The sequence below is a fragment of the Amblyomma maculatum genome, chromosome 5 (assembly GCF_055883805.1).
Source record: "Amblyomma maculatum isolate TAMU_Amacu chromosome 5, ASM5588380v1, whole genome shotgun sequence".
Lineage (NCBI taxonomy): Eukaryota > Metazoa > Arthropoda > Arachnida > Ixodida > Ixodidae > Amblyomma > Amblyomma maculatum.
Genome location: NC_139348.1, coordinates 161,332,453 through 161,344,830, shown reverse-complemented (window position 1 = coordinate 161,344,830; position 12,378 = coordinate 161,332,453). Strand labels below are relative to the sequence as shown.

General features: G+C 44.7%; 1 protein-coding gene across 1 annotated transcript in view; it reads right to left on the bottom strand.

Moving 5' to 3' along the window:
* Positions 1–12,378, bottom strand: part of LOC146190150 (uncharacterized) — a 44,734-nt gene that overhangs the window by 21,920 nt on the left and 10,436 nt on the right. Inside the window, exons 6-7 of the mRNA XM_084604878.1 lie at positions 7,084–7,297; positions 1,888–1,966 (exon numbers count right to left, since the gene is read on the bottom strand). Of these exons, the coding sequence (XP_084461004.1) occupies positions 1,888–1,966; positions 7,084–7,297 (293 nt within the window). The remainder of the gene's footprint in view (positions 1–1,887; positions 1,967–7,083; positions 7,298–12,378) is intronic.

The window sequence follows — 12,378 nt, the reverse complement described above, 5'->3', positions numbered from 1 at the left end:
CAGCTCAATACAAGCCTCAACATTTTTGATTATGCGGGAGCCGGGCAGTCACGCGGGCAGTATATACAGTGAAATCTCGTTACTACGAAAACCACATTAACAAATTTTTCAAATTAACAAATTTTTAAAAAATCCCCAGCAGATTTCCTATGCTTTCAATGTAAAATTTGTTCAGAATTACGAATTTCAAAATAATGCATATTTCAGAATAACGTACATATTTTACTTTTCCTTCTGTAATTTAGGAACATCAGTATAACGAATTTGTCTAAAATTAACAGCGCCGCAGTTCGCTACTCTCACGTGAAAAAAAGAAAAAAAAAAAGTGCCATGGCTCGGCTGTACTTATCATCAGCATATCTGGTGCTAGCTCCTAGCGCCCTCCCAAAGCTGCGATTTATTACGCAGTAGCGAGCAGGCCTAGCCGCCTGCCCTTTTTCCTGTGTTGGGTGCCATTCTACGGTCGTCCCTTCATGCCATTTTCGCGTGCGGGACGTTACTTTGTTTTTTTTATCTCAGATTATCTTATCGCCAAGTGTGTGCAAAACCTGACGGTGATTGCAGCCAGCAAAGTGCTGAGAAGATAGGAACACAGCTTTCACTGAAAGAAATCGACGCAGGAAAAAAAGCGATTCGGCCTCTGCAGACAGCTAGAGCACTGCCCCATCGACCGCTGCGATCATTTTGAAAGACCGAGACAAGATTTTTAAGCTTCAGGGAGCACTAAAGATGAGGTCATTCGAATTCTGATGTTCTTTTGCACATGGACAAAATTTGTACTTTCATCGCTCGGTTCAATCACGCATTCAATGGGATGTTGCGCAAGGTGGAAGGCGTATGTGCTGTAGTGGTGTAATGTAGTGTGCGGTCATGTTTGCTGCACGCTACAGAAGAAAATAATTGATTTCTTCAAATAAATTAGCTCTGGAGTTAGTGCAACATTTTCATTTGATGTTTAGCCTGTCTACGCACGTGCCTACTGCCAAGGTACGTCATTTTCATACCTAGGTTTGACCACTGGCTTATAATTGCAAATTTTTCATTACAACGATATTTCAAAATAACGAATGATTTCGTGCGGTCCCGCGGGATTCGTTATATTGAGATTTGACTGTAATAGAGACCTTTAGTTTAGCGCTACCGCTTACCACTACTGCTTACCGCTACCACTACCGCCTACAGCTACTATGTGAGCATCAGTATGCATGCGCTAATCACCCCGATGACGACAGTTCCGGCTGACTCCGCATGCAGGAACCAATCAGCGTGTGCGGTAGTGGTAGGCGGCCGCGGTAAGCGGCGGTGGTAAACTAAAAGTCTCTAATGTTTGTGACGTCACAAGTCCAGCGTTGCCCGCAGAAATTACCTGAACTGAGGCCATGAAAACTGCATATTTTAAAATTGTGTAGCGAGCAAATGAATTACTGCACGGGATCTAAATTTGGTCAATGCGTCAGGGTGGAGGGGAAACAGAGTGAAATTTTTACCAGAATATGATGGTTTGGTGGTTTAACGTCCTAAAGCGACTGAGGCTATGAGAGACGCCCAGAATATGAGGACGTCGAAAAAAATTCTAGAGTTGCCCTTTAAATGCACAGCAGCACCACGTTTCTTTTCATTCCAGAAAGACAATGCTGCGATAAGAGTATGACTGCGAACAAAATTTTGAAAAAGAATGCTTCAAACTTTAATTCTCTCTTTTTTTTTTTGTGGGAACTTATGCACCTTACTGATGGTCCAATAGCATGCAAGCATGTGGGCTTTGCATTTCAAGAAAAAAAAAAATGAACATCGCGATTCTGGAAGCAAGTGAAATAACCGTAATACAACAAAGGCTGACGAACAAGAAGCACCACTGCTGGCACTGATCTGTGCGCGACCTCTCACCTCCACATGAGCTCAGCAGTTTCACCATCCGTTCTGTTGGCAGAAGACAGCTGCGCCAGGTTCAGCCTCAGCAGCATACCTGCGGAAGAAAGCAGCACATCATCATCCTCTGCTAATAGGGGCAGATCAATTTCCGAAATATGAATAATCAGCCTTCTTACCCAGGAAAGATAATGAAGATATAAACGTTTCGTGAACCATCGTAAATAGCCAACAATTATGTTAGAAAGAAAAGAAAATGTTTATTCAAAGCAGTTTTATAATGGCATTGTCATTAGTGATTTTATAACAGATTAAAAAGCAAAGCAGAGATTGTGGTTAACATGTCAACAATACCGAGAGTACATTAGGAAACTTTTGGAGCTGATAATGGGGAGATGTGGGAAGCACACAGTAGAATCTCGATGATACGATTACGGCTGATACGAATTTCAGGATGATACAAATTTTAAGAATGCTTTGAACGGACTACATTGTATAGAATACATTAAGATTCGGGGTGATACGAAAAGTTTCTGAACCCACCGCGGTTGATACGAACGTGCAAACCAGTGGCGCATGCGAGCGGGCCGGCGCGGCTGGCCTCAAGAGGCTAACATAACTGGCGCGGCCGCCACTAACTCCTCTCCACCCCCCGCCATGAATGATACGAACGAACGTCGTACAAACGCACAAAGCCACTGAGCAGCTCAGCGCAAGAGCTCACAGGGGGAGAGGGTACCCACCACGGCCGCTGCCTCTCCTCTCCATCTCCCTCACCCCGCTAGCCACCCTACCCCCACCTCCCTTTCGTAGCAAACCGATGAGCACCAGACAAGGACGGCCAAGGCGAGGCACGTGCCCAGTCGTGTACGTCACTCATTCGCTGGCAGCTCATTGGTCTATCGAAAAGTTGTCTCGCCGGCTGTTCCTAAGAGGCCTGTGACGTTGGCTGCCGCTGCAGTAGTTCTCCGTTCGTCGCTTCTTTCTGTCGTTCACTGAGACGTGAACTGCCCAAACGTTAGAAAGACGCAAGCGTTCGCTGCTGCCGAAATGTCGCGGAAGTGTAAAGCCCTTTCTTTTAAGGAAAAGCTTGAAGTGCTGAAGAGGGTTGACGAAAACCCTAAGAAGCGTGTCAACTTAGCAAAAGAGCTAGGGTTGGCACCGTCGACGCTCTGCACCATTGTTGGGCAGCGAGATGTCATCTTGAAGAATGTGCAGCACTTCGGTGCGAACGTGAAGCAGGCTAAAACAGCGATCCATGTCAAGCTGGAAGAGGTTCTGCTGACTTGGTTCCGCGAAGTGACAGCGGCCGGCGTCAACGTGGACGGCAAGGTGCTACGTGAAAAAGCCGACACCGTCGCGCTTTCACTTGGAATTGAAAATTTCCAAGCGTCTGGGGGATGGCTGCACTGGTTTAAGGAGCGGCACGGACTTGTCTACAGGGCCATCTCAGGTGAAAGCAAGAAAGTGGACCAGTCAGCTGTAGATGAGTGGTTGAACACGCTGCCGGCGCTGATTTCGGAGTACGTGCCACGCGACATATTTAATGCCGACGAGGCGGGCCTCTTTTTCAGCCTTCAACCGGAAAGAAGTTTGTGTGTAAAAGGCCAGGCATGCCAGGGCAGCCAGAAAAGCAAGGAGAGAGTAACAGTACACTTTTGCTACAACTCGGATGGATCCGAGAAACTCCAGCTTACCGTCATCGGTAAGTCGAAGAAACCGAGGTGTTTCCGATCGGCATTTGCCTGTCTTTTACAAAGGTAACCGAAAGGCGTGGATGACGAGATTTTTTCCGCGAGTTTTTGACAAGCCTTGATCGGAAAATGGCGTCAAGAAACCGGAAAATTTTGCTTTTCGTGGACCAGTGCTCTACCCACCCAAAGGAAATGACATTCAATAATGTGAAAGTCGGATTCTTGCCGGCGAACACTACCAGCCACCTTCAGCCACTGGACGCTGGAATAATTAGAAATGTAAAACATCATTTCAAAGGACTTCTAGTGAAGCGTCTGCTGGCGAAAATTGACCGTAAAGAAGCAAACTTGCGTATCAGTCTCTTAGATGCTTTGCACTTTCTAGCCATGTCGTGGGATAGTGTAACTTCAGACACAATCTCAAACTGTTTTAGAAAGTGCGGATTTGCCATCGGACTTGATGAGGCTTCAGCAGGAGATTTTCAAGAGCCAGATGAAGACTTCACGATTGATGGCTGGGACAATCTGGAAACTGAAGCTTCAACTCGGGACTTCGTTATCGCAGACGACAACGTCGCGACCTGTGGGCTAAGGTCTATTGAAGACTTGGTCAACGAAGCGAATGATTACGAAAATGAGCCCGACAGAGATGGTCACGCTGACGACGAGTGTGATCAGCCGCCGTCAACAGCAGATACTCTTCACGCTTTGGACGTTTTGCACCGCACCGTAAGTGCTGGCAGCGTGAGCGACGAAACTGCGGCACGATTTTATGTCTTTTAGGCGGGGCTTGTCTGCGACATCAACAGCAAAAAAGTGCAGACAAGCATTAAGGACATTTTCGGCCGCAAGTAGTTCACCATAATAAAATTTGGTTCATTTTCAATTCATTCCCATGTGGAAGTTGACTTGTTTTGGATCATACGAATTCGGCATGATACGAATATTTTGCGTGCTCCCTCGGAATTCGTATCATCGAGATTCTACTGTATTGGCAAAGTGGGGAAAAACTTAACAGCTCGGTTTATTTTTATCTTTGTAACCCTCGGGGCACCATGTCCCACACTTCATTATAATAGCAACATATCCATCAAGGATTTAGAAACGTCATATTTTATGCTCTTGCTGAAAATTAGGAATGAATCATGCTTCTGAGTACCACTATGAAAAGGACAGATCAGAGATCACAACTTCCTAGACTGCTATGTGGCACTTTTCTGAACGAAGATATAACAAGCATTAAGCAAAAGTAAAAATTTGAAGGTTGGTAACAGTATTTTGAAACAAATGGCACAAAAATTATCATTTTAATATGACAGGCCCCGCTCATAGAAAATGCCAGCGTTAATTTTGTGAATGAAAAATCACGAGCATGGCCGTGGTAGGTAGTAGCTGGCAGCTGACATGGCCGCACGCTGACTGGACACCTGACGTCACGCTTGGCAAGAGCTGCCAACTCGGGCCTATCCTTTATATGGGAGGGTGATATCAGAATCAACCTGCCAGGACCCTTGCATTAATGTTACCCCTCGGCATGCAGGCAAGTTCATATGGCACGGTTAGAGCGGGGCTTTATATTTTGGAACAGTTCAAGGTCATTAATAATTCTTAACCTCAGTGTTCACTATGTCGAGGTTTGACTGTGCATACATTACAACATTCTACACGTACAACAAAACTATACTACCGTGCCATGCCCTTAAATGCGGAGCTTATGCGTCCCCCTTAATTTTCTTCACCACAAGCACCTTGAGACATTCATGAGCAAACCAAAGTCCTTCATTTCTGCATGCACACAAGCAGAATTCTTCAAAAGTTATTTTTGTAAAGAATGTTGTAATGTATGCACAGTCGAATCTCGAAATAGTGAACACTGAGGTTAAGAATTGTTAATGACCTTGAACTGTTCCAAAATATTTTTTAAAAACAAGCACATTTCTAACTTGATATAAGGAATGCGCTTGGTCATGAAATATACTGAACTCCACAGCGGCAGTAAGCAGGCATCCCCATGCCACACGTGTGCCCTGTGGTGCAGCAAGTATTTTGCCTCATACATTTTCTGTAAGCAAGGAGAGGCCCGCATCGTAATTTTCATCATCATCATCATCAGCCTGATTATACCCACTGCAGGGCGAAGGCCTCTCCCATATTTCTCCACTTAACCCGGTTCTGTGCTAGCTGCATCCACTTGACCCCTGCGAACTTCTTAATCTCATCCGCCCACCTAACTTTCTGCCGCCCCCTGCTATGCTTTCCTTCCCTTGGAATCCAGTTTGTTACCCTCAGTGACCATCGGTTATCCTCTTTTCGCACTACATGTCCTGCTCATGTCCATTTCTTCTATCGTAATTTTGCTCACTGCCAAACAGAGAAGACTGTATGCAAAACTGCTGCAGCCTATGCGTTGGAATATGCTTGAGATAAGATTTGGATGCCTCAAGAACACTTTCCACTGTTCAGCTGAGATCTTTTAACGCTAAGTCTGAGGTGACAGGACAAAAGGTCTCATTTTTGCCTGATGGTGGCCCCGCGACCCATTGTCATTGCTCAACAAAATGACAACGGAACACGGCCAATCATATACAGTCAACGCAAAGTAAACAATGTTTCATAAAGCAAGAAAGCAGACAATGCCACTGTATACGTCGTCAGAAGAAGATAAAATTATGAAGGAGAGAAAGAAAAACAAAACACAGCTAATAACACACAGAAAGCAAGTAAAAGAAAAACATAAAGCACACCATTAGCTTGTAAGTATCCTGTTTTACTGCATCTTCCTTGACTAGTGCGCTGCTTTTGTATACATTTATCGTGAAATTTTGTGCATAAAATTTTGCCTACATTGAATTATTTTACAATTATTCATCTGTTTGTTATAACAAGGTTTTACTATATTCATGGCAGGCTAGAGTTTAATTCCCTGAGTGCTTAGCACCTAAAAAAATAGACTAATAGCTGGCACATTGCATAATAATTTGCTCATTTTATCATTTAATATGGTGTAAATTGTAGATACTCACTAACCATACAGAGTAAGTGAATACAAAAATGTATTAATGTATTAATCAAATCGGAATAAGCTGCACGTCTGCGCCAAACTTGCTTACATTTTATGCATAAATGAAGACAGTTGTAATAGAAACAACTCCGCTTATTAAGAGAGGAAGGAGGAGTCCTCCTTTATAAAGTGTGAACGCAATGGAATTCAGTTATAAGCAGACATTAAGTTGTAAACTTGGAACTAAGAAATACCATTCTCTTGTAACATAAATGTACTCTGTGCGTAGAGGTGCGTGCATCAGACAATACCCTCTGCTGAAAGGTGCAGCAATGGGTGCAATCCCTTTTCCAGCACCCAAATGGGTACTCCGTGTGTGCTAGTGCATGCATCAGCCAACACCCTCTTTATCACAGTGCTGAAAGGGTGCAACACTGGGTGCAAGCCCCTTTTTCAGAACCTAAATGGGTGCAAAAAGATTGCACCGCTAATGCATTTCAAAAGCCTACAGTGAATCACCTTTGCCGGCGGCCGTAAGGCAATGCACGAAAATGTCCACATTGTGAGAGACATTGCGACCGTGTTCCAATGAACCCAAGATTCGTGGGACACTCTGACACTGGGGCAGGCTCAGGGGTGTCCTGAGAAGACGGCCGTCGTCCTGAGAAACCAGTGCAAGAGCTCGGTCGACTGTGGGCGCTGCAAATGGCTCGGCAACATTTGGCCGTTCCACCTGCGTGCAAAAGACAAGGTAAGCAACAAGTTGTACCAAAAGGTGCTGGCAACATTGATGATAATGATGTTTTGTAGTAAGCAATGCATCCCCCTTGCTGCGATGTTCAAAAGGAGAATATAACAGCCACGGAAAAGAGGGAACATAGGAAGAGGAAAGGGAAAATAAGGGAACATACAATAGAGACATCCCTAGCAGAGTAAGCAAGGTTTTCCAGCAGCTACCTGAAGACAGATGCCCAAAAAATAAGCCTCGAGGCACGTTTCAGACTCTTTACTATAAACACTCAGTTATGCTATGGCCATAGAAAAAAAAATATAAAGAGAGGACACTCAGCTGAAACTGGCCTCAGGAATTACGTCACAATTATGCAGGCGCCTAGTATTCTCACCCAACGCCAGAGGACGTAAACGGGAAAATTTTTTTTTTAAATTCAAGCGTATCACTTTCTTGTTATTAAATAATTAACTTATGTTTTAAGGCCACTATTTTAACATACATATGAATATGTAATTATTTGAAGAAACATGCTAGACTGCAAGTCGTCTGCTCTGTCAGCTCGGTATTGCTGTGGTGCACCAAACGGCTTTTCGCTTGCTGGACAAAAGGTGAGACATGTTTTTTTCTGCTTGAGAGCACCGACATAAACAGATAGCAGAGGCTAGTGTTGTGTTTTTACATCGCAGTGGGTTGTTTCCGTAAGGCGCAATGTGGCATTTAAAGCGCGGCGCTCATGCAGGTTTGATTACAAAAGTAAGAGGATGAGATGAGGGCAATGAGGGGCCAGAGTGCACTTATTTCGCGGTGCAGCTTAAGGGCAAAGTCCCGCACGTTTATGAAACCCTGAGCCTGTTTGTTACTCTGACAATTGAAGGCAGATTGTTTTGCGCAGGTGATGAACTAGCGCATATTTCAAATCTCGAAAGGGCTCATATTGGTATATTTCGGGTATACTTTATCTGCGCTTGTCGTCAACTCCTATTTAGTGTTAGATCAGTCAAATCCTCTTACGTGTGTCATTGTGCTGGCGTTTCTGTATGGCGGAGCACTTTTCTACTGTGTTCAAAACAATCATTGACGTAGTTGTGACTTGTGAATATGGTTTGGTAATTCAGAATAACACATGCGTGCATTGACAGTTTTCAGACCATTCTGCTATCCTGTCTGGCGGCCCTTCCTATGGCAGCTACTGCTCTGTGTCGTGGTGCCAGAACAACAGCAGAACGCACAAGAAGTCAGGAATTAGTTTCTTCCGCATACCATGGGACAGCAGGACAGTGAGGTCTGCAGTTCCTTTCTCTTCATGATATGTGAACTGCTGACGATGAATGACTGATCACACAATACTCAAACTTGTGACAAAGTAGTGCATAAAAGAGGGAAACGGGCTGCCAACATTAAAGCACCGTTTATTTTTCAATCTCTGTACCAACTGCAAAGCATTACCTGTACCTTTGAGTATGTCCATCTTGTCTTAATTTTTTTTTCTGCAAGCACTAGCGCTGTGTTCACTTTTTTGTAATTGTGTTCTCCCTGTTATTATATCTATTCTGATTTGATTATGTTAAGGAACCCAGTTGCCTTTCTATTGAGCCTTTCTCCGCCGTGCTGGTCTTGGTTTGTGCCCAGATTTTGTGCTCATTTTTTACTTTGCCCTGAAATAAAAAGGTTCCTCGACCCTCCGTCTCTCTATTAAATATTGTATGCTGAATGACTACTTGCTCCAAACAGTTTCTGTACATCTCCAATGTTTGTGTACATCTTACATTCAAAATAATTTCGGGACAACGAAATTCGTAGAAGGGATTAAATGAGACATTCTATCCACCTCAGGCTACAGACTAATGTAACGCGCAAGCAATTTGAAATCTGTGCCAGTGAAACGTAAACAAGAACTGTGTGCCAGTTGCTTTCACGCTAAAATGCACTGAGCGGTGCGCAAGCAATTTGAAATTCGCGCTAATGAAACTGAAACAGTAAGCATTCGAAAGTGCGGGGGCTAGTTGTTCTCACCCGCCGCTTGGCGCGCAAGTCGATTGGGCCGCTGGGGTCTATGGGAGTGTCCTCTCTTATTCTTTATTTCTCTATGCTATAAGCGCGGCGGCCATCATGTAAAAATAAAGCAAGAACACAAGGCAAGTTTCTTCTGGTGAAACCATGGCAGTTGTAATGAGTTCGAAGAAACTAACCAGCATCCAATTCTCTTGTGTAATGGAAACTGGAAATGGAAAGCACACAACTGGCAAAGCAAAAGAAGTGTTGCTTTTAGACCAATAGCTGTACTCGGTGAAAAAGGCGAGCACCGGTGGACTGTGTCCGTTTTAAATTCAGCTCAGCCCTACATAAAACCACAGTCAGGACATAGCAACCCAAAATTTTATATCACTGGATAAGTAATGTTGAGTATAACTGAGATTTACTAGTGATGCATCATAATTCATACACTTAATTAGGGAATCGAGATTAAAATCTTGTTTTATGCTACAACATCAAGTCATAAATTGCTGAATAGTTTATGTAGGGTGTAATTCAGCTTTACTAATTATGAATCCTAAATCATTACAGTATATTAGCTAATAGTAATTATCAATTGTACTTAGTGCTACAGCACTGTCACATATCGTTGGATAGCATATGTCGCGTATAATTGCACTAGACCAACTGTAGGTCTTGTTTAATTACTGTTAATTAGTTACAATGACTAAAGATTCAAATTTATGCTACAGCACCAAGCGGTATATCTTTGGATTGCTCATACCAAGTACAATTGCACTAGACTAGTTGCAGGCCTTACTTACTAACAGTTAATTAGTTAGCAGAAATTAAAAATTAAACACTATTCTACAGCACGTCATACAGTAGCCGACGGGTAATTCGGACTCCAATAATTCGGACTTGTAGGATATTTCGGACTTCAGTGAGGCACCGTCAGTCACCCCATAGAAGCGCATACATATTCGCGATGGATATTTCGGACTTTAAAAGTCCGAAAGTTCAATTTTTCGGACTAATTTCAGTCCCCTGCAGGCCAAAATCTGCCATCTTATCGGCTTTTCGCCGGCGCAACAAGCGCCATCTTGGATTGAGGTGGATTGGCTCTGCAGTTGGATTGGCTTGACATGGTTTCGGTGCCCCATTATTGCCAGGAGAGGCCCCTGCAATCTCTGCCACTTCGAGGTGGCAGTCGGATTGTCATCGCCGTCAACCTGCTTTTGTCGCCAACGCTGACGCGGGCAGCTATCTCTTTGTGCTTTGCCTCATACGTCCGCCGTGTTGTCACACGAGTTTCTCCGACCGCGTCAACCGAGTGGCGCGCCGTCAATCCTTTGGCCGTTTTGTGATTGCGTCCGGCGGTTCCACCGCTCTGAACGAAAAGTGCCTCATTTTTGCGTGTTTGACGAGCGGTGTGGTGCGCACTCGGGCTGTGGACATGGCCCCGCAGGTGCTGCCGGGTCCGTCAAAGAAGCGTGGGAGCTATTCTACCATGACCCTTGAGAAAAAGGCAGCGATCATAAAGCTAGTGCTGAGTGGGCGAACGCAAGCTGACGTGGCCAAGGCTGTGAACTTGCTGTCTAGCGTGTACAGCGAAACGACAACTTTGGCGCAAATACAAGCGCAAATCGTCGCCAGCAAAAGAAATTTGCCGCAAGGTAAAATCGGCGACTTTTTTAAGCCGATTTCCTCTGAATAAAGTGATTTTTTGTGCTTCACGGATTTTTCGGACTGTTCGATTATTCGGACCATTTTTCGGGTCCCTTCAAGTCCGAAAAAACGGTCGGCGACTGTATATGATTAAAAAAGTCCTGAGGAGCCGGATCTGAAAATAAATACTAAGCATGTAAAGCTGAGCTATCCCTCGTTTAACTCGATGCAATCATGGTTAAAGGGACACTAAAGAGAAAAATGAAGTGGGCTTGCATCGATAGAATGCCAGTTCCTGGTTACAAAAATGCCACTCTTACTGAAAACAGAGCTGTATAAGGCAGCAAAGAGGAAGAACAGGAATACAGGTATCGCCGCCCCAGCCGAAACGGCAGAGGCTCGCAACTACAAATCACGTGACGCGCAGGGGATCCCGGAGGCTGACAAATGCGAATTACATTGACCGTTTGAATGCGATAGTCGGTTTTGTCTCAAATATGATAACATGCTTTTATCACACGTAAACGACGGCGAAAAGACAAAAAGACAACGCAAATGTTGCGAGGCAAATGTAAACATATACAGTCGAACCCGGATATATCGAACTCGAAGGGGATCGCGAAATAGTTAGATATATCGATAATTCGATATACAAAAATCGGCTTGTGACGGCACTTACGATGCGAAAAAACGATACCGTATTTGTCGCCTAATCAACCCACTCGCATAATGAACCCACCCTCCACTTTTGCACCCGAGAATTTGAAAAATAAAAAATGCGTTTGACCAGCTCGCTCACATGCAAGCCATTGAGCGATCTCAGCGAATCTCAGCGACGAGCGGCAGCGACAGAGCGAAAAATTTCAAACTTGTTGGAACTGCGTCCCTCTTGCCGCTCGAGCCACCGCGACAGCTCAATACAAGGTTTCTGTGTCGCTGCGGCAGAAATTGCAAGCGTTTTCGCTTGCATGTCGATGGTGCGCGTCACTCCGTTTCGGTCGTCACATCCACAGCTCATTTCTTGGCAGCGTGCCAAGATGCTGCGCAGCGATAACATTAGGGCTCGTTTATCTTTTTATAGCTCCTCCGGTGGCGGGGACCGAACTTGGCAGAGTGCCCGTGATGGCTTGATTGCACAAGCCTGGTTCGATTTATCACGCCGTGATTGGGGCGGGCGTCATGATCGCAGCAGCAGACTGCGTGCTTCCGTTGATTCATACATGCAAAGATAAACGGCTCCCGCAAAAAAAGAAAAAAAAAAAAGCCTGCCACTTCTTAATGTCCGCAGCCGCCATATCTTACGCTACGTCGCGCATACAGCACAACGGTAAGAAAGAATGACTCTCGAAAAAAAAAAAAGAAGAAAAACAGAGCTGCCGCTTCTTAACGTCCGCAGGCGCCATAGCCACGTCAGCCGCCGCGCGCAGAGGGTTCGTAAC